This window comes from Cyprinodon tularosa, unplaced genomic scaffold (assembly GCF_016077235.1).
Source record: "Cyprinodon tularosa strain WSP-4 unplaced genomic scaffold, ASM1607723v1 ctg458, whole genome shotgun sequence".
In the NCBI taxonomy this organism is placed as follows: domain Eukaryota; kingdom Metazoa; phylum Chordata; class Actinopteri; order Cyprinodontiformes; family Cyprinodontidae; genus Cyprinodon; species Cyprinodon tularosa.
In genome coordinates, this window is record NW_024039183.1 from 1046264 (window position 1) to 1068678 (window position 22415).

The 22415-nt window shown below is 37.4% G+C and overlaps 1 protein-coding gene across 1 annotated transcript; it reads left to right on the plus strand.

Annotated features, from left to right (window-relative positions):
• The first annotated feature begins 3467 nt into the window (after window positions 1-3467).
• qdpra (quinoid dihydropteridine reductase a) lies at window positions 3468-21639 on the plus strand. The gene is made up of 7 exons (XM_038300853.1): window positions 3468-3629; window positions 3755-3847; window positions 5548-5644; window positions 7206-7346; window positions 12152-12260; window positions 13434-13517; window positions 20706-21639. Exons 1-7 carry the CDS (start codon window positions 3546-3548, stop codon window positions 20806-20808), a joined length of 711 nt encoding a protein of 236 aa, XP_038156781.1. The 5' UTR covers window positions 3468-3545; the 3' UTR covers window positions 20809-21639.
• The last annotated feature ends 776 nt before the right edge of the window (window positions 21640-22415 follow it).

Below are 22415 nucleotides of genomic sequence, written 5' to 3' on the forward strand. Positions count from 1 at the left end.
AGGCTGTCTTCATGCAGTTATGACCCCTGGTTGGTTTTGGAACATGGTTGTTAACTGGCTCTGCTGATGCTTGGATGAAACTTTTAAATATGACAAATCAAAAATAGATTAAATCTGCAGAGGGTACACCACAACATAATGGGGAACAAAAATGTGGGTTTTTCACAACCTTTTAAATTTAATTATTCAGTTTTTTGACTTGTGACTTACATTAACCATAGCTAGTTTATCCTATACTGAATACTGACCCAATTTAAACACCTGCTAGTTTACCCCTGAATATAGAAAATAAGAACTTTCCCTGTATTGTGATATGTAGAGGTCTGCCGTTAAGGGAAGGCTTCTCTACAGACCTATGTGTAGTCTTGACCACCCTCTGTAGAGCCATCCTCTATGCAGCAGTGCAGCTGCAGTGCCACACTGGGATGGAGGTGCTAAGAGCATTTTCTTAGACTTAGACATATTTTATTTCATCATTTTGTACACACAAGTGTAAACAAAAGGAATTTCATTAAGTACAGCTCTCTAGACTATTTCATTTTTTAAAGTGCAGGTAAGCAGCAATGAAAATATTGTGATGAAAAAAAAAATTATGTTAACATATGACTGTATAGTTACCGTTCCAACATTTCATTACCACACAGCCATAAAAGTTCCTCAGGACCGAACTCCTGATTCCAGCTCTCCAAAGGTTCCTGAGGAGGTAGAGACACTGGTGGACTTTCCCAACCAGACAGGACATGTTGAATCTCTAGGTGAGGTCAGTGGATAAATGCAAAATCAGGTACCTGTTGAAGACCACCTCCACAGCTGCTCCTCTAAAGCATACGGGATACAGAGGTTAATATCTCACTTCAGCATTCAGGCAGAGTTTCTGGTCAGGAGTACAGTGGTGGTGGTAGTGGTGGTAGTGTTGGAAGGTAGGCTGAGAAGAGAGGAGATGTATTACCCCAGGTCTACCTCTCCAACATATGTAACCACCTCTCTAAACAGCTGCCATGGCATGTGTTGAAAAAAGTCTTGTAGCTCGGCAACTACATCCCTGGACAACACAGTGACTATTTTCTTAGTTGGCCTAATCCATCTCATTATTGGTTGATATGCTGGTACTATCATAATATAAATGTGCTCAGAGATACCATAATGTGTTAGAGAACGAACTGTACTGTATGCACAGTGCATCTTAGTGTACAAGCAGTCCTGATTGAGAAAGGTGAAATACTGGTAAAAACTGGGCTGAGTGTATGTCAGTTTCGTATGATCCAAGTCCCCGGCAACCACGTAAAAAGCCTCTGGATGCTTTATCTGCAGCAAACTAATAGTGTCACATAGCTTTGTTGATACTTTGTTAGCAGCAGCTCCTGGTGGGACGTAAACAATGGTGATGAAGACAGCAGTACATTTCCCGAGGCAGATGGTATTGTCAATATTTCACTGTCATATGTTCTATCGCCTCAGAGCAGAAGCTTTTTAACAGTCCACAGTTTATACACCAGCCTATATTCACTTACATAACAGTCTTCCTCACCAAGTTTTCATCCCCACTGTGGTGTACAGGGGCAATGAAAAAAAAAAGGGAAAACTTTCATTCTAAATTCTGATTCTTGTGATTGGCCAAAACATTGGAGTTATCTGATTGGTTTCAAATCATAGCTGGTTAAAAAATACAATGGTGCATCGATTCTCATGCAAATTCAGTTAAATTCAATGACCACTGACTTTATAACTCAAGACATAATTTTGTATTCGTCACAAATACTTTTGTGACTCCTGTCTTGTGAATGTAGTGATTGTATAGTATACGCTTGTTTGAATCATAATGGGCATGTCTGGGGCTCTTGTACTGTGGATGTGTGGATTTTGCAGTAGGGGAAAATATTAATATAAAGAAAAATTATCAGTTACTTCCTTTGCAGTGAGACTACATCAGAGTAACTAAAGATAACTTGACCTACGCTAACTACTGTATAGACTTTTATCTTGTACTGTGGATGTGTGGATTCTGTCCCGTGGATGTGTGGATCTTGTCCTGTGGATATGTGGAACTTGTCCTGTGAACATGTGGATTTTGTCCTGTAGATGTTTGGATCTTTTCAGTGGATTATGGGATCCTGTTCTGTGGACAAGTGGATTTTGTTCTGTGGATGTGTGGATCTTGCCCTATGGATGTGTGGATCTTGTCCTGTGTGTGTGTATTTTATTTTGTGGATGTGTGGATCCTTTCCTGTGGATGTGTTGATCTTGTCCTGTGGATGTGTGGATCCTGTTCTGTGCATGTGAGGATCTTGTCCTGTGGACATGTGGATTTTGTTCTGTGGATGTGTAGATCCTGTCCTGTGGATCCTGTCCTGTGGATGTGTGGATCATTCCATGTTGATGTGTGGATCTTGTCCTGTGAATGTGTGGATCCTGTACTGTGGATTATGGGATCCTTTCCTATGAATATGTGGATGTTGTTCTGTGGATTATTGGATCCTGTCCTTTGGATGTGTGGATCCTGTACTGTGGATGTGTGGATCCTGTCCTGTGGATGTGTGGATCTTGTCCTGTGAATGTATGGATTTTGTCCTGTGGATGTGTGGATCCTGTCCTGTGGATGTGTGGATCTTGTCCTGTGAATGTATGGATTTTGTCCTGTGGATGTGTGGATCCTGTCCTGTGGATGTGTGCATCATTTCATGTGGATGTGTGGATCTTGTCCTGTGAATGTGTGGATTTTGTCCTGTGGATGTGTGGATCCTGTCCTGTGGTCAAGTAAATGTTGTTCTGTGGAATGTGGGGATCCTGTCCTCTGGACATTTGGATTTTGTCCTGTGGATGTGTGTATCATGTCCTGTGGATGTGTGAATTTTGTAGTAGGGGGAAATATTAACAAACAAAAAACTGGTCAGTTAGTTCCTTTGCAGTGAGTCTACATCAGAGTAAATAATGATAACCTAACCTAGCTAACTACTGTCTAAACTTTAACTAAATTCATAATTTAAGGCCCTTTAACCTAATTTCATATCTTAAGCACTAAGGCTGAGTGCTGGTTCAAAACGAAGAGAATGTTTTTATTTTTTTCAATTAGAGTTTAAACTCCCTCCTAGTTTCTTTTATTTTTCAGAAGTTAATCATATTTACCAAATCAACTTCTTTTAATTTACTTTTAAAATCAAGGGGTATGGCCGTTGTTAGTTGGCTATTTTTTTTTTTTTTTTTTGCATTTTTGTACTCAGTATATCCTAGCAAGTAAATGACACAAAACAATGGAACAAATTGTATCCTTAAAGCGGAGCACTATATCGTTTAAACAAAACTGTTTAATCTAATTACTCAAAACTAAGTTGATTTTTGTGCTTCCGGAAGTCTTTGAACGCAACTCTCTCACTTGTTGCAACTGACGAACTCCTCCTCCTCCTCGTTTCTCTCCTCCTCCTCCTCCTCCTCCTCCTCCTCCTCCTCCTCCTCCTCCTCCTCCTCCTCCTCCTCCTCCTCCTCCCCGTGGCTGGGTGTCTTTCGGCTGTAGCTCAGCCTCTCACTGCCTCACCGAACAGGGAGTAAATATGGCTGCTAACCGGGTTATCGTGTACGGGGGAAAAGGCGCTCTGGGCTCAAAGTGTGTTCAGCATTTTAAATCTAAAGGATGGGTAAGTGACGAGAAGCTAACGCTAACTACACGCTAACATTCCGCTAAGACGAAAGCTAACTTGTTTTTTTTTTCTTCTTCTTCTTCTTTTTATTATTATCTTTATGTTGACTGTTTGTGCTACAGTGGGTGGCCAGCGTCGACATTGCTGCTAATGAGGAGGCAAATGAAAACGTGCTTGTAAAGTTGACTGAATCTTTCACCGAGCAGGCAGGACAGGTGAGCTTCAGGTGTAACAATTATTATTATTTTTTTTTTTACATTAAGCTGTTACAACGTTATCATCCTGTGCCTACGATAAAGTGTAACAATAAAGTATATGCATGGGATCACATGCAGAGTTTATGCATGTTGTTGCATTATATCCGATTTCCATTGCTTTGAAATATTGTAACGCTGTTGCGTTCAAGTCCCAATCAAAATGAAGAATTTCTCAACTTCGGTTATTTAGTTAAGTTTCATTATCTGTTATAAACCGTCGTGCATTGCTTTAAAGGATACATAATAAAGGATACAAAAACAACTAACACTTCAATTATCATTTGTATTTTGCTATATATGTTTTTCTTTTTAAGCAGCTGGTTTTGTTATAGGTTTCTATATATATATATATATATATATATATATATATATATATATATATATATATATATATATATATATAAAATGAAAGTAAAACAAATGAATTCACCAGAGAAAACAATTATAGATCTTCCGAATGACACCCATCTAGTAGCTTAAATGAATAAAAGGCACTGTTTAATGAACTCAAACGTTGTTCTAGGGGTTTGCCTAAAAGGATAAAAACATGAAAACATTTTATTTTCTTTGAATGTTTTTACGAATAGTTTGGGATAATACAACCGATTGCATGGAATCATTAACCTCTAGCAGCCCCTCATACTGATCAATGAGTGACAGTAGTGGAAAGGTTCAGCTCAATTAGTTACGGTTCATCTAAACTCAGCTTAGTATAAATGGAAGATGTTACAAATTTGAGAGGACAGAGAAAAAAAACTAAGCAAGGCGTGGGTGCAGAGGTGTTTTCCTATGCTAAAGAAAATGTTTACTCTTTTAATTGTAGTTCTTGGTACTTGGAAACATTTTTCAGCTCTTCGGATGAGAAATCTTTCCAGGTAGGCAAAATTAATTTGGGGCAACCCTGATCTCAGTTTCTGTTGCACCAGCTCACCAGAATGGGCCAAAACTATAAAAATCTTCTGCCAAGCCTCCAGATGGGTTCAACCCAATTCTAATTTCAAGTAGGTTAAGTGTAAGTGTTAAGTATGAAGACTGTAAAACATGCCTTTAACTGACAGAGCAACCCACTTAGAGCAGTAAAATAAATATATATATATATATATATATATATATATATATATATATATATATATATATATATATAGGAAAAAAGCTTAGTTGTATTTTTGTACTGTGTATATATTCAGATCTTGTGGTCTATATCTCCTTGTCTTTTTAAAAGATATGTTGTGTTATTTAGTGTGCTAAAAACTGACACTAAAAATTGTGTAAAATGTCTTTACAGATTTTTTTTTTTTTATAAATGTTCTCTTGAAACATAATGTAGGCATAGTTGATCAATTTTGTTTTTCTTTTTCAAATATTATTTGGATTTAAATGTGACTATAAATCCAAAATGTTATCATTATGTGGACCTTTTTTTTTCTATAAACAATACAACATGCTGCCTTCATTTTGAAAAGACAGTAATCTGACTGTAGCATTCTGAAACGCTAAAACATTTCAGTGGAGTTTTTTCATACTGGTTGCGGCTTTGATTTTTGTGCTGAGGTGATAAGTTTCCATCTGAGGACTGAACAGAATCGTTGCTGACATTTAAATGCCATTCAGCTGGTGTGTGAACCCTGCAGATTCATGAAAAACCTTTTTATGTGCAGGTGACGGCAGATGTGGCGCAGCTGCTGGGGGAAAACAAAGTGGATGCCATCCTGTGTGTGGCAGGCGGCTGGGCTGGAGGGAACTGCAGTTCCAAAGGTCAGAGTTCAAAACTTGTATTTGTTGAAACATTAATCATCAGCCAGCTTTGCTTCGGTTTTAAAGGCTTAAAATCGTGAGTTATGTTTGAGACTTTGTTTGACTGAATGCATGTAAAATTATTCTTAGTTCCCTCGACTGGTTTTCTGTCACTTAGAGTGGAAATGGAACAGTTAACCTAACTAAATTAATGAGATTGTGTATTGCTATCATCAATAATTGTATTAAAAACGTGAAAAAATAAATGTATTCTTACAATTTTTGAAAAGGGCACCTCCATGTTGCAGTACGCCATGTTGTCATTGGGTTGCTTGATGCTTCAGCTGGCAGTTAAATACATTGGATATACCAGCTGTACTTCACAACCATAAAAAACTTTAAAAATTTGGTCTGATTGAAGAAGAAACTTAAAAGACACATTCAAGCATCTAAATCAGATTGCTTATGCTTTTGAGCCCATTTGGCATGTGACTCGAGCTATAGTAATGAGTGAAGAGGCAGCTGTGGAGCCATTGTTTTATGATTACTTGTGATTCCCCAGCAATCTTTGAGCTATAAAAACGTATTTTATTAAGAGGCTCCAAGGGAGAAAGTCGGAGAACTAAGCTCTAGTGATGGACGTTTGTGTTGAAGTTGGGGGCATAGTTGATGGCATAGTACCTGCCAACATAACTTTACATGTCTCTGCCTGCTTAGCTTGTTTTCGTACCCTGTCAATAAGGCTGATTGTGGGGCGTGCTTTGGTGGCGCAGTGGTTAGCCCACAACCCCTGTATGGATGCTCAGTCCGGGCGACCCGGGTTTGAATCCGGCCTGTGGTCCTTTCCTGCATGCCTCTCCCCCTCTCTCATACCCGCCTCTACTGTTCATTAAACGAGCCACTAGTGCTGTAAAAACTCTAAATAAATAAAAATAAGGCTGATTGTGTTGCCCTGTCATAGGCTGTGAAATTAAAAACACTTTGCCAGATTCAAAAGCCTTCTGCTTTGCATAATCTCTGCAACCAGTCTTCTATCGGGAGGCACGAATAGTCAGAAAACACTGGCTCCACAGCTGCCTCTTCAGTCCTTACTACAACTTGAGTCACATGCTGAATGGGCTCTAAAGCATAAGCTTTAGATGCTTGAGTGTCTTTTCAGTTTTGTCTTCCTTCATACAAAATTTCTTAAGTGTTTTATGGTTGTGATGTATTTCCAATGTATTCAACTACCAGCTAAAGTATCAACGAACTCCATGACGTCGCTGCTTGGAGTACTGCAGCATGGCGATGTCCCTGCCAAAAAAATAATAAAACGATGCTAGTTTTTTTTTTTACAGTTTTACATTTTTTACATTTGTAATATAATAATTGATAAAAGTAAGACGGAATTTTGTAAATGAAGTTAGTTTCATTTCCACTTAACTGCATTTATTATACTTTTTTAAATGATATAATTTAAAAGTCCCTCAGAACACAAGATGGTAAGCATTCAGTAAGCTTCAGATTTAGAACAGCTGTCTGAGTTAACTGTTTTAACAAGTACAATACAATTCAATCTCAATATTGCCTTTGATTTCTTCAGATTTTTTCAAGAACTCTGATTTGATGTGGAAGCAAAGTGTGTGGACGTCCACCATCTCCAGCCACCTCGCTGCTCGCCATCTGAAATCTGGGGGGCTGCTTACTTTGGCAGGAGCCAAAGCAGCTCAGTCAGGCACTGGAGGTGGGAGACAGTTTTATTGAATTTACTACTTCTATTGAAAACGTGCTGATTTGCTTTGCTCTGATTCAGAGAGTCAAGCTTTGTTGTGGATCCTTAAAACACTGAGCAGAGAAAAGAGAATCTTAAAACCTGGGATGATCAGTTGGAAGGGGAATATACTGAGGAACACATTAATGTCATGCTCCTAATGCCTTGAACATATTTAATCCACTTGCTTAATGCAGCATGAATACCTTTAGGGGTGAACAGGTGGGAAGGTTATTAAAAAGAAATAACTAAGCCACATTAAAATGGTGGATGCTGAACATAGAAATTAATAAAACTTAGTTGCTGATAAAAACTAAGAATTTAAAGTTGTATCTAGTAGCTAAAAAGGCTACTCATTTTCTAGGGTTTATTTTATCCATCAGCTAAATCTTATCAATAGACCACTATAAAATATATTGCATTGGTAACCTAAAGAATATAAACAGAAAATATGTTGATAATATTTTTAATAATGAAATCTGATCCAAACCTGCATGGTATTCTGGGAGATGTAGGCAGAGTAAAGGTTTTTAACCTGTCAACATCTCACAGCTAAAATAAGCAAGATTAGTGGGCAGGCTAACCTCTTTTATGTTCAGATAGTGTTAGGGTACCAATTTATATTCTGCCCTTTTTCCTGGTTCATATTACAAAATACTAATCAAAAATGATTGAAGTATACTGATATGAAAGGCTTATATCTTGAGCAATTTCAGCTATATTGCACAGTCCTACAACAATCACAAAGCAGGAGGGCATTAACTCATCTTAATCATTAGCTTATTTTTTGTTTTTTTTTATTATATAATGCAGCCATTCTCATCTTTTTTATCAAAACTAATAGATATTTATGGATGTTAATAGGAAAGGAAAATAACAAACAATTTCAAACGTTTACATTTATTTGTGTGTTAGTTGTCCAATGTGACAGCGAATATGTTCATCTTTATCATGTGACATTGGCAAGATTGATCTGCCTCTAAAGCAGCCTCTGAATTGGGGGTTGTGTCTTGTTCACAGCACTTGTGATGGGTCCAACATTAGCAGCACAAAGCTGTGCATCAGCACTCCTCACTAAGCCAAGGCGTTAATTGGCCGTTGCTTTTAGGAGGGTAATGACTCAGCAGTTTAGGTTAACATCAATGGAGTTTAACCACACTGAATAGATAGAGGGTTTTTGAATTGGAAGCATCTGCTTTTAAGCAAAAGAGGGGGGAAAAAACAGAAATCAGCTTTGATTGATTACAAGTCATGGTGAGAGGACAAATGTTCTTAGAGGATTTAATCATACGTTGTTTTGTTGATGGAACAATTGGCATCTTTGCCGTATACTGATCTCCAAGAAAAGCTGACATATTTGTATTGAATTTTCCATTTTGTAGCTTGTGGATACATTTATTGGAATAGGCAACATAAGGAGTTTAAGAGAAAATACTCTTCCAACTGCATTGTCCTGATACTTTTCTATGATTTTTTTGTTTCCCTCTACTTAAATCAAATGAATAGCTTGGTAATGGGCCTTTGCTGAATGTGGTTTTATGCTCAAGCAGGGACACAAAGTTTGTAGGACAGTCGCTCTAGGCTACATTCACTCTGCAGGAAATGGTCCCAATTCTTTTCCAACTCTTGGGGGGGGGGGATATCAGAATTGTGCCACTTCCATTTGTGGTATTAAATGAAAAAGCTATCTAGTTATTGTTAAAGCTTCTACAGTGCTATGACAAAAAAAAATTGCTGATCTACATTGACCTCTATGTAGAAGGAAGGCTACGTTCACACTGCAGCCTGAAGTGACCAAAATCCGATTATTTGGCCCATATGCGACCTGTGTCTGATCTTTTCATGGCTGTCTGAACAACACAGATCCGGTTTTATTCTGCAAGCTGCCCTTGTGATGCCCTCTGTGGGTTGAATGGTGGCTACTGCAGTCGGAATTTTCTGAGAATGCACAAAAAAATTCAGGCACCGAAAATGTGTGAGTTTTCTGTTTTTGGCCAAAAAAGATGCTCAACACCGGATGACGCATCAAAAAGGAAATCCCAACATGCAGGATTGTAAGCAAACAGCGCAGCAAGCTTATGGAAATGGGATAAGTTCCAGCATTTCTGCGATGTGGAAATACCAGGGATGGCAATTTGCAAAACTCAAAGGGGGCATCTGCAGAGAGTTTAAACCCGAGTCCATGTCGGGTTTAGTTTATCACCTGGAATCCAAACATCCCCATCTCCATTCTGAACATGAGTAAAATGAGATGCAGAAAAGGAAACTGACACAGAGCACATCCATCCCATCTGTGTCATATGTTTGAAAGGACAAGAAAGTTTCACACATTTCGGAGTTGAGTTGAGTTTATTAAAAGGCTTTACATTATGATATGTTCTAGTCCTACAGAGAAATATTTAAAAGGCACTTAACCTATGCACTTTGGGTTCTTAGAAGAGAACATATAATTTATTTTTAAAGTCTTTGTGCAGTCCAGTCAGTCATAAGCCTATTCATTATTTCATGTATTTAATGTCCACATGAGTGGGGCCAAAGTAGATATGTTATTTTTAGTTTTGATTTATATTGTGCATTACTGAAATGTCAGTTAAATTAATAGTTTGATGCTTTTATTTTAGTGAGGTTAATACAAAATTTAGCCTAAACTGCTATAGGTCTGATAACTGACATTTATTCTGGTGGTTTCCCTTTTTTTAGCAGATTTATTTTTTGTGGATATGATATAAATACAGTATCAATATATATCATAATAAAAGCCTCAGACTACCAAGAATGCCCACAAAAGGATCCAGTACACACTTCTGATAATTATTTTTATTCAACTTTATACAATTTTGTCTGATATAATATTTAAGAAATATTTACATAAAAAAATTTTTTTAAACCCCCACATAAAACTACATAAAGTCAGGCAGACCACGACACAGGCTGTAATCATAAACTGCAATGTATATAGAAATATCAGAAAAAGTTATTGAACAAGATTATATTGCAATATATATTGATACCCTTCATTTAGTCACACCCTGTTCTTTTTGAATTTTTTTCATTATAAGGTGTTTTTTTTTTCTTAATTTGATCTCTATTGTTGATCTCATGTTGTTGGGCTGCTGTTCATAAACAAGGTTTCAGTGGGGCTGTTTCAGAGGCTAATTGGATTTAACTCTGGATTAAATTAAAGCAGTTTTCACTGACAGTGAACATTGTTGAAACACGGTGCTGCATGTGTGGAACTGGAGGCTGAATTTCTTTTTCCTGAGCAGATAAATGCATGAAAGCAGCCACAGTTGTGAGTTTGCAAATTCTTTTTCTTTCTCTTGCACCTTTTGCCTTGGTGTTGATTTTTCTCTTTTAGCGGAAAACAAAAACTCTAGCAAAGCCAGGCAGCCGCCCCTTGTTCCTATTGGTCAGTGGTTTGTAAGCCAGTCAGGATGGTTGAGGGGGGTAGCAGATGCTTGGCATTCCTGTTTAGAGGCAATGAGAAGAGGGACTGACAATTTCCAGATGCGGAGCATCTAAAATAAAGCCAAATTTCACATTAGAAATAGCAACTCATTTTGTTTTCAAGTCAAGTCATATTCCAGTTTTTCTCTTTTACATGAATATTTTTATATATTATATATTGTTATAAAATTATTCAGGAGTTTGACTCAAGCTCTTGTACCGTTTAAAAAATCTATAATCTCTTATATGAGCATCTTTGTTGTTTCGCTAACATTCTTCAGCTGGTGTACTGTTTTTCTGTTAAAACTTAGAAGCACACAAATCAGATGCAGAATTGGTTATTTAGATCATCGCCCAGAACTGTTTATGTTTACAGATGGTTTGAAATCTAATTCTTTTCCCCTCATGTTCTCATCTGTGCTTCTTTTACTCTGACCTCTGGCTTTTTAGGATCTGTTTTTTCAAAACTGTATCCACCTGCAACCGTAGATTTCAGAACCAAGACCTGACCCATTACCTACAATAATCCCCATTTAAAACCCGTCCGGGACCGCACCAACCCATAAATGATAACGTACGACCTGACTCATGATCACAAACTGTACACACACAGCTGCTTATAATAACAGAGGGAGAAAAGACCATCGCCTCAAGCTCACAACCGGTACCCACTGCGCTCACAGATTAGCCGCTGTAAATTGGCCGAAGTAAGAAGGTTGCCTCATTGCTTAAAAAATACTGTTATCTGGATATTGTGGAATCAATTTCTTTATTAAGATGTTGATATATTAAGAAAATATAAATGAGTTTCATTCATGTTGAAACTATGATACTATCATTTTGTTCATATATACCTGTGGGTTATAGGGGTATTCATCTGCAAATATTACCTTGTGGAGGATAGTTGTTGAATTTACAAAGTCATTTACATGTAATATAAAGAGAAGTGGTCCCAATATGGAGCCCTGTGGACCTCCACATGTAATAATCTACCTTAGAGTTTTACTATTATTTATTGTACATATTGCTCACTTTCAAATAAGTAAATGTGAAGTATATTTTTCACTACCCAATCAAGTACCTTTGTAAAAGTTGGTCAAATGGATATTGGTCGATAATTTTGTCATTTGTTTTTATCACCACCTCTGTGAATTGGTACAATTTAGATATAGTATAGTTTAGATAGAAGTCATATTATTTGTTGGATGATCCAAATAAGTGTTTGGCAGCCTGCGTCTCACCCATATAATTTATTAACATCAATCATCTAGACTGCGTGTGCTCTGTCATCTCTCTTCTGGGCTCTAAAGTGTTTGATCCGTTATCTCCAGGTATGGTGGGTTATGGTATGGCCAAAGCAGCCATCCACCAACTGTGTCAGAGTCTGGCAGCAAAGAACAGCGGCATGCCGGCAGGAGCGGCAGCGGTCGCTATACTACCGTAAGTGCCTTTAATTAAATTCATCAGCAAACTTCAGAAATGCAAATTTCACATGAAACTTGGTGAATATTGAATCATTTAAGTCTTACAGTGGAATTGCTCTTCTCAATGCTGGATTTAATTCAGATTTGCTGAGGTTGCGCTGCTAAATAGCATATAGCCATCTATGCTTTCCAAAGAATCTATTTTTTTTTTCTTCAAATCTTAATATTTAGATGTCAACATTGAAGTTGATTGTCTAAAGATCCGTTTTTATGGTCGATGGCGTATGTTTGTTTTGGGACACATTTTGTTGACCTTTTTTTAATATCTTGTTTTTTTCATTTGCATCAACTCACTCTAGCCGGTGCTACTTAAATGGACACAGCTGTTTTATGGCAGAAAATCAGTGCAGGTGTGCTGGAAAATAAGTTATGCCACTTATCTTTTTCTGTTGGATTTTTAAGCAGGACGCCAATATCACCCTACATGTCTAATTATGTACATTCGATCTGCTGTTGATGAAAGAATAACACAAATTTCCCCAACACCGTTTATTTTAGTGAAGTTTTGCACTGTCCTTATGAGAGCAGTTTTATTGAGGGGTGTATCTGGCTCCTGCTCTCTCTTTGGTTCGATTTTTACTCTCCCAGCCCGAGGCCACACAGCCTCCCTCTCCAGCATTTAGTCACATCTGTTTAGCATTAGCTATGACTTGCATTTCTTTAACAGGCCTCTTCTTCATTCAAAATCACTGTGTTTTTGTTGAGTTTGATGTCATAGACTAAAAGCCAGACAATATCTTTGGGTTAAAATGTTGACATTAGCTTATCTGCATCAGTTTCATCTTGTAACGCTGTCTTTGAGAAGACCAAAGGGGCCGACAAGCAAAAATAGCTCAATTTACCTGCTTTTGTTTCACTCCTTGTGTAAAGGGTTTGCACATGTACATGGATGATTCTAGAAATGTATGGACACGAAAATTTTATCTTTACTGTAACTTCACTTGACATCTTCTGTAAATGTACTTTACGTAGCTCACACTGTAGCCACTGACTCTGAGACAGACTTGAAATCCTGACACTCCTCTAACAGTGTATGATATTTATTTGTGGCGATGCCGCCAGCGCTGTTTCCTCTCTGCTGCTCTGATGCAGCTCCTCACCCTGACTCTTATCTGGCTTCATTTGGCAGCGTTACCTTGGATACACCGATGAACAGGAAGTTCATGCCTGATGCAGACTACAGCTCATGGACGCCCCTGGAATACGTAGCAGAGTGAGTACCAAATGGAGGCTTGATTTTTCTTTTTCTTTTTTTTTTTTTTTCCTTTTTCAGTTTTATATCAGGATTAGTATATTTATATGTTATCTGTTTTTATGTCATTAGTTGATATATTAAGTATATTTTCATAGGAAATTGCCACATCAGTTAGAAACAAAACACTGATTTTAAATTAGAAAGCTGCCTTCTCTTTTTACCTGGCTCATGTTTCATGGATTTCTTATAACCTCCTTTATTGGATTGTTTTATTAGTTTAGAGTGTAAATTGTTTTTAAATGACTTTATGAGCTGGATGATAGAACTAACATGGGTAACATTTACCAATTCCATATGACTGCTGTTAAAGAAAATTCTAGGTCCAGTGTCTATGAAAATGGCCCAGATCATAGGGGTGGATGTGTTCAGTCTGTTTCTATATTAAATTAAAGTTAGGTAATAAAAATAATAAATAAAAAACTATTTAACTCTTGATCTCACACTAGAGAAATGCACCTCTGCATTTAACCCATCCCCTTTGGGAGCAGTGGGCTGCCATTGTGCGGCGCCCGGGGAGCAGTGTGGGGTTAAGGGTCTTGCTAAGGGACCCAGAGTGCAGGCTGCAGGGATCAAACCAGGTACTTGCAACCTTCTCAGAGTACAAGCGCACTGCTGTAACCTCTAGACCAACACTCCCAGTAGCACAAACCGGGTGTGATTCTTTCGCAACTTGGGCATATACTTCTAACGTTTGGGTATTCACCCCAGAAGACCGTTTCTGCCAGGCTTCGAACCAGGGACCTTTTGCATGTAAGGAAAATGTGAAAGGTTAAAAATCTCATGAACTAGGCAAATGCGTACCCCTTCCAGGGTATCTGTCTTTGATTCGATTAAAACAGTTAATTTGAACCTAAAAGGTAAATTCACACCAAACGCGAATATGACGAATGGAGGGTATGATTTACAGGTCATTCCCATGTAAAGACTTGGGAACGGAACCTTGTCAAGCAATGTCAGAATTTTAATAACTGTAGTGAAGTGGAACCACAAGCAAGCAGGGGGGATGTCTGGATAGAGAAAAAACTATTCTTTATGAATTCATGTTTTGTTGACCGTTCATGTGGCTGTGATGTAGGGTAATGAAGCGGTGAAGAATAAACTTCTTTCACTCAAAAACACCCTGAAGGGTTGACCCTCCCCCAGCTGCTGTGCAGTACCTTCTGATTCTGGGTTAGACTGACAGAAGTGAAACTAGAAGCTCCTGGGTGGTACTGGAAGAACTGGGAGTCAGTTTGTGACTCACTATGTTAAATGGAAGTTTGCCAATGTTGGCTGAAGGGACAACAGGAACTGGCAAGCAGATAGACACTCCTCCATTTTGAAGCCATATTTAAGCAACCTCGATGGAATTGAGCCACTGTTTCAGGAATTGTATGCAAGAGAGAGAGAGACAAAAAAGTAGATCACTTTGGTTCATCCTGAGCTGTCTGGATAACAGTTGGATTCAGTGGTACCACCTTGTATCTAGTTCTTATGCCCGCTATGCCTTCTTAATTCAAATCCTGATAGAGTTGACGCATTGAGAGACACAGCTGCTGCTGTAGGGGAGGGCCATTTTACTTCAGGATAAATCTCGATCACAAATTGGTAATTGGTAGAGGAGCCTCCAGGATTGATTACCAGGTGGAGTCATATTATCGTCATATTCATTGGTATAGAAGGAAGTTTTGTTTTTCCATTTATTATAAGTAGTGCAAGTCCTTAATTTAGCAAACTAGTTGGAGATCATCAAATTACCACCACCATGTCTTTTTTCTGAAATAGTTTTAGTCCAAAACCAGATGTAACAGAATGTACTCAAAAATAACTCCGGAGTTTTTTTGAGATTGTGCTTTTGTTTTTTTCAGATATGAGATGGGCCTTAATGGTCTTTGCAAGTAGAATTGACCTTTGCTGTAGAACACTGATGTGTTGTCACGTTGTCTCTTAGTAAAATTATTAAAAACAGACATTAACTGAGGCAAGTGAGGGTTGATCCCTTTAAATGACCTGTTTCTCAGATTTTTTATTGATGAATTCTCTTTGTGGTGTTGCTGTGATTTTAGTAAAGCCGTCTGAGAAGCATTGCCGCTGGTCTGCTTTCTGTGTTTCAGAGCCTTTTCTGTTCTAATATTTCTTCAGAGTTGAGCATAATCTATTGCTAATCTACAGGGCTGGCCAGCAAAAGCTTGTACATTAAAAAAAAAGTTTTTATTTTAGAATATCTTTGTCACTGTCAGTTAGGGTTGCTGTAATTGTGGTGTGTCTTCCTCACACAAGCCCAGGTTGGTTGCTTTCCCTAAGAAATGGAGAAAAAAAAAAAAATTCTTGATTTTAAAGCATTTATGTGTCACTGAGGAAATAAAAAACGAAGCAATCAAAGAGAGAGGCAAATAGTTTTCTGGAGTACTTCGGGTCTGTAGTAATCTAACATCCTTCACAATGACGGAGAAATGCTGTTATACAACACAATTTACCTCATCTATCAATACAAGTGTCTCTAAAATGAAGACACAGTCATATTTGACTGTGTGGAATAATAAATCCCTACAAATAACTATAAACAAATTGGTCTGTAATGTTGTTATATTTGCTTCAAAATATTCCAGCATAATTTTATGAGGATGTATTTAACATCAAAATCCAATTTTGTTCTGTTTGTGTACAGAAGTTGAGAGCAGCGTTATCATTTCTATCATCTCTCTGCTGGCTGAGCAGTGTTGTCCAATCTGTTTATGTGGGACAAAAATGTCCAGTTTAAAGTACTTGGGTACTTTGTGTTGAACTTTTTTTTAATCATTATTAAAAAAAATCTTATAAGTTAGAAATTAGACCTGATATTTCCTAAACATTAGGGCTGTGGGAAAAATAGATTTGGCGATATATCGTGATGTTCGGCTGCCCAATATAATATCGACCCTTTAGTTCCTTGTATTGATTTTTTTTTTTTTTAAACAAAAACATTTTACCTAAAACAATGAGAGAAAATGGGCTAGCTCTACCCCTCTGGCAGGTAGAGCAGTGGAAGATGTGGTCTGACTTAAACCCCAGAAAACATGGTTAAAAAAATGACTAAATTATCAATATACTCTGAACATTTACATCACTTCCTTTTTTTTATGTGTACATTTAATTTTGATAGCTGGGGAAAATATGGCAATATATAGAGATTGCTGCAACATTGGGATTATATTAAGAGTACAATATTGTGATATCATATTGTGACCCAAGTATCGTGACAGGTATCGGATCGCAACACCCATGCCAATACTACCCCCTACTAAACATTTAGCTACATAAACTGCCTGGCAGGGATGGGCAAAAATGCATCAAAATGTATTTCCAAATAAAATACCAAATACCCCACTTAAAAATGTATCAAAATAAGCTACAAAATACAGCAGCCAAAAAAATTATCAAAATAAAATACTGTATTTTTGCATTTTCAAAATGCTACAAAATGCTTCATTCTATGAGCCTTTTTTTCTATCCCTTCACTTGTACACTATCTGGAAAAACATCTGAAAGCAAGAAACTCCGTCCATAATCAGTCAACAGATATTTTGACCCTTCATTGTAGACACCCCAATATAAACCTCTGCCCTGAGAAATGTTCAGTAATTCAAGGAGCCCTTCCTGAAGTATACTTATTTACTCTATTGGTGGAATAGATTGTCCACTATGAATCAGTGACAGTAACTCAGACACACAGTCCAAATTGATGATTTATTTAATCTGGCAAGCATTTTAAGATTTTAAGTGATTTAACACAATCACTACCACAGTGCACAACCTTGATCAATGTAAATACTAGGGGTGGAACGGTTCACAAAATCCACGGTTCGGTTCACGGTTTCGTGGTCACGGTTTTCGTTTCGGTTCGGTATAAGTTGATTGTTAGGAAAATCTATTATGTCTTGTATAGCACAACACGTGTTGCACAATGCTTTTTTTTTTTTTTATTAAGTCAACAAACATTTACATGAAAAAAATACTCTCAGAGAGGATAGCAAAGGTGAACATGAACAGATAAAGATCAATTACAATAAAAGAAAAACAAAGAAGTAAAACAACTAACAGGGGATTTATCTCAGCAAACATTTAAAACAAACATATACAGAGCCATAGAAATAATAAAAACAAAAAGGTGAATGCACTTAAAATAGCAGATGTTTGGAGAAACCAAGTCTCAATTTTTTGGCATATTTGTCATTTTTTTATCTTCTTAAGAGAAGAAAAATTGATTTTAAAGTCATTCATAAACCAATGAAAGGAAGGTTTAGAATTTCTCCATTTAGCACAGTGGATATTTTTACCCAACAGCAGGAGGACATTAATAGTATACGAAACAGGCTGGGGAAGATGGTCCATATAAAAAATGACATAATTTAGTGCAAAAGGGGTGTTGCACAATGCTTGCACACTGTTGCACTTTTATCCACAGCTTTCTTTCCGCCGTCATCGTAGGTCACTCTAAATGCAAAGTGGTCCCATACAGCAGACCTATAAAGAATACTGAAAATAGTACCGTGTAACATGTTACTTTTGTAAATTGTATTGGTACATTACATTACTGCTAAAAGCAATGCATTGCTGTAGCCTTATTAATCGATATTGTGTAGGCTACATACAGTCAACAGTAGAAAATTTTTTAGGTACATTTCTAAGAAAAAGTAAATTAAAACAGCCAACACTAGTATGAGCCAAAACTAGCCTACTACAAGTGGCAGAGGTCACCTGTAGTGCTGCAACAGCACACATATCGACAATGAGATACAAAAGCCCTTTGTAGGCTATAGGCTAATTACATGAAACAAAAGGAAACCGTCTAACATAAGTAACTTTAAAAACATGATTCTTTGAATGTTCACTGGTGAAATCAATGACGGTGAAACTAACACAGAGAGTTAGTTAGCAGCTAACATTCAAAAGTTGAATAGCCTAGCCTTACGAACACTAAACGTTACACTAAACTAGGGGTGGAACGGTTCACAAAATCCACGGTTCGGTTCACGGTTTCGTGGTCGGTTTTCGGTTCGGTATATGTTGATTGTTAGGAAAATCTCTAAGCTGACATGTTGGTCGTGTTGCTGTTAACATAAACAACACGTTTTGCACAATGCTTGCACACTGTTGCACTTTTATCCACAACTTTCTTTCCGCCGTCATCGTGGGTCACTCTAAATGCAAAGTGGTCCCATACAGCAGACCTATAAAGTGCTGGTTGGCTTTGGTCGCAGTACTGCCACCTTCTGCTCTGGAGTGTACACGCTTTGCCTATGAGAAAAAGGAGCAGCGCATGAACCGAACGAAACGCACTCAAACCGAGCCGAGACAGTCGAACCGAACAGTTCGGACGGTTTTCATAAACCGTTCCATCCCTACACTAAACAGGAACATGCAGTAAAAAGAGTGATTCATGGTTGAGAATAAATGTGTTAGTGAAACAAACTAGGTATATTTGGTTGCTGCACTTGCTTTGAAACAACTTCCTTGACTGGTCCGGACAAAGCACCAAGTAGATAGATGCTTGATTCAATCTAATATAAAGCGTTTTGTGTTGATTGTGCAATGTTTCCATAGCAAGTGTAAAACAGTGCCAAGATTCCCTAGTGGTTGAGACTGGTATCACAGGGACTTGATGGCTGAGGTGCCAAATTAGTATTTTGTATTTTAAATACGTATTTCAAATACTTGTATTAGAAATACTGCCCATACCTGTGCCTTGGCTGGCAAACCATCTCTACCTTGTTGTGGAATTCTGGTCAATGATCTCAAAATCCTCCTTTGGGTCACAATTTGCCCCAGACCACACTTTTGACTCACAAGGTTTAAAGTAATGGCAGAAATAAATTTGAGTATATGATTAAATTAGGCTTTTATTAAGATTATAAATAAATTGTATATAATTCTAACTAGGACTACTGGCAATCAAATACTTTGTTTTCTTTTGTAACAGTTTCAGGTTTCAGAGTTCAAGATACTGTTTATCTTATGGGTCACAGAGGTATGAATAAAGAAAACAGATTTTCTTTATTATTGCTGATTATGGTTCTCTGCCTTTTGGTCTGAAAGATAAGCTATGTCCAGTTTGTTTAATGATAATGTATCAAATTATTTGTTTGCTTTTAAGTACAAAGGAGTCTTATGCAGAGATTCTGTGATAGATCAATAATTATTTATACGGTCAAATTAGACCTCACCTCGGGTGTAAGAACTTTGGGCATTTCACATTTTAAAAGTAAAACGGAATTTAACGATAACTTCACCACAAAGACGACATGATTAGCGATGACATTTAAACAATCTTTTACCATTTAGTCCCTGGGGGTATTCCCTATGGACCATGTACACCATTAAATTGTCACATTTCCACAGTGTTCCCAACATCTTATTTAACCCAGCATGTTTCATGACACAACATTTGACCTTTTAAAAATGCTTAAAAACACTGCTTCTCTAAAATGTTCCTCCAACTGATGTCTACTGATATTTCTCCCCTTGGACTCTCATCCTGAATATGCAACCAAAATGCGTCCTTTTATTTCCTGATATTGTATTTGTCACCTCAGACTTTATTTTTAAACCCCACACACTAATACTGAAACCTCCTAACTGAGCTTTCTCCTCACAGTGTCCGTCCGTTCTTGTTGGGCTTATTTATTCTGTATTCACTGACTGGGCTGTATATATTTAGTTTCCAATCGGCTGGTCACCAATTAGTGTCACTTAAGCATAAAATGACTAAATCGTGGTCATCATCAGATTTCTCTATGCATCGCTAAACAGTATGTACAAATTCACTTATGTAGGCAGCAAATGAAAGCTGATGAAAACACCCGCAGTGTGCACATCAGAACCAACCATGTAAAAAACCATTTCACAAGTAGAATCAGCTCAAATGAAGCTTTATTTGTGTTTTCTTTTTTTACTTTACATTTAGAAAATATGACTTTTGTTTTATGCACATGTTCATGGATATTTGCTAAAGAGCTGCCTAGTTAATGTATTTCGTCCAACTGTCCAGAAACCTTTAATGTCTACTGGAGGATGCTTGATAAAAACACTAATAAACTAACAGGATTGAAAGTATGACTTGTGAATTGTTGTAGTGCTGTGACTGCTCCAATAAACCTGTAAAAAATATTTCCTTTTTTTTCTTCGTAGAATGTTTTTTGGCTGGGCCACAGGGGAGAACCGACCCACTTCAGGAAGCTTGATGCAGCTTCTGACCTCCGGAGGAGAAACTCAGGCTGTGGCGGCTCAGTAGAGGAAAGGACAGCACAGTGGAGTGATGGTGGTTAGGATTGGTAGTGCGAGGAGTGTGGAAATGAGGATGGGCTGATGCTGAAACGAGAAGAAGGAACACAAACACTGCAGACGAAGGAGCAAGAGATGGGAACAAAGGCATAACAAGGAAGAGGAGAAAAAGTGATAAACTAAAGGAAAATGAAGGAAGGGAGGAAGACTTTCTTTGCAAAGTAATGTCACATCGCCATCTACTGGTAGAACCTTAGACTTGTTCCTCTGTAACAGACAATCTAACTGTATTAAATCTGAAGTAATGGAAATGCGCTGTTGACCAATGAACCATCAAGACTTAATCAGAGTGTTCAATTTCATTTAGGAAAGCAGTGATGTGAAATTGTCCCAAATTAGAAACCTTGCAGCATACGCAGTCATGTACTAGAGGCTAATTTGGAGAGGCTGGAGTGAAATGAGGATATTTGGGAAGTATTACTGTCTTCATTTTAACTTTAAATGATGTCATCAAAGCTGCTGAAAATTCAGGATAATTTCGCTATGAATGCGTTTATATTGTGTGTTGGCAGATTTATTCCTTCTGTACCTGTGGTTTCAGTGTCACATAATGTTTGAGGACCTTTTAGTCTGTATCGTTCAGTCTGCCATTGCAGAAACGCAATCAAACACCATCTCCTTCTGAACTATCCATACCAATAAATGTGGAGTGGCCTTATTTTCTTGGTAGCTTTTAAGACAAAAAGTGTATCTCAAGTGATTTGTGTAAAAAGGTGCTCTGATCCCGTTGTGAGTGTTGTGTTGTAAATGAAAATTCACAATAAAGGAGGTAAAAACTGTATATCAAATTCTTCCTTGGAAACACTTTGAATTAAATACTTACACTAAAAAAATATATGCTAACAGCCGTTGTTGTTCACCTTTATGTAAAGCATGGTTCTTATGTCTTAAGTAACTGCTCTTGTGAAAGTAACAAGAAAAACAGCATACTGTATGATGGGACCATTTAATGTGAGCAAGCTGCCTACAGACCTTTGATTTTCCTGTTAAAATTCTGCAAATTGCATTAGAATGAATTCCTCTTTTGCTGCAGTAATATACTTCTTTAAACAGAGCGATTCAGGACTGTTTTTGTTACCCATAGGAAGTATTACTATATGCAATTATTTTAAATAAAGTTTGATCAAGCTATCATTTTAAAATAAGTATTTTTTATGTTAATTGGCTCATCCAGCAATGTTTATTCTTTTCAGAATCCCTTTTATTTTGACCAAGAAAAAGATTGACATTAAGGTTTTATATATTTTTTTTATCCACTGTCCTAAATTCTAAATGAGGATGGATAGAAACTTTATATTATTAAATAACTGAAATTGAGTTTTTCAAACACTTTCATAGCCAGGGATGTATAGAATAAAGCATCCTGGCATAAAAACGTTCTAAAAATATTTTGTGAAAAAAAACAAAAAAGCTACTTGTGCAACAAGTGCAGTCATAAAATTTTATCAGTGCTAAATAGTCTGTCATCTGTCAAAGGAATAACAAAGTGCAGTTGATTGGGAATGACAGCCACAAAGTGGTAGGCCATGTAAACTGTCAAAGGGGGGCAGCAGATCC

Excerpts from the sequence above, each read along its gene's own strand:
- qdpra (XM_038300853.1), top strand. The coding sequence starts at position 3,546 with ATGGCTGCTAACCGGGTTATCGTGTACGGGGGAAAAGGCGCTCTGGGC. Across the intron at positions 3,630-3,754 it reads ATTTTAAATCTAAAGGATGG|TGGGTGGCCAGCGTCGACAT; the intron begins GTAAGTGACGAG and ends TTTGTGCTACAG. Across the intron at positions 3,848-5,547 it reads TCACCGAGCAGGCAGGACAG|GTGACGGCAGATGTGGCGCA; the intron begins GTGAGCTTCAGG and ends TTTTATGTGCAG.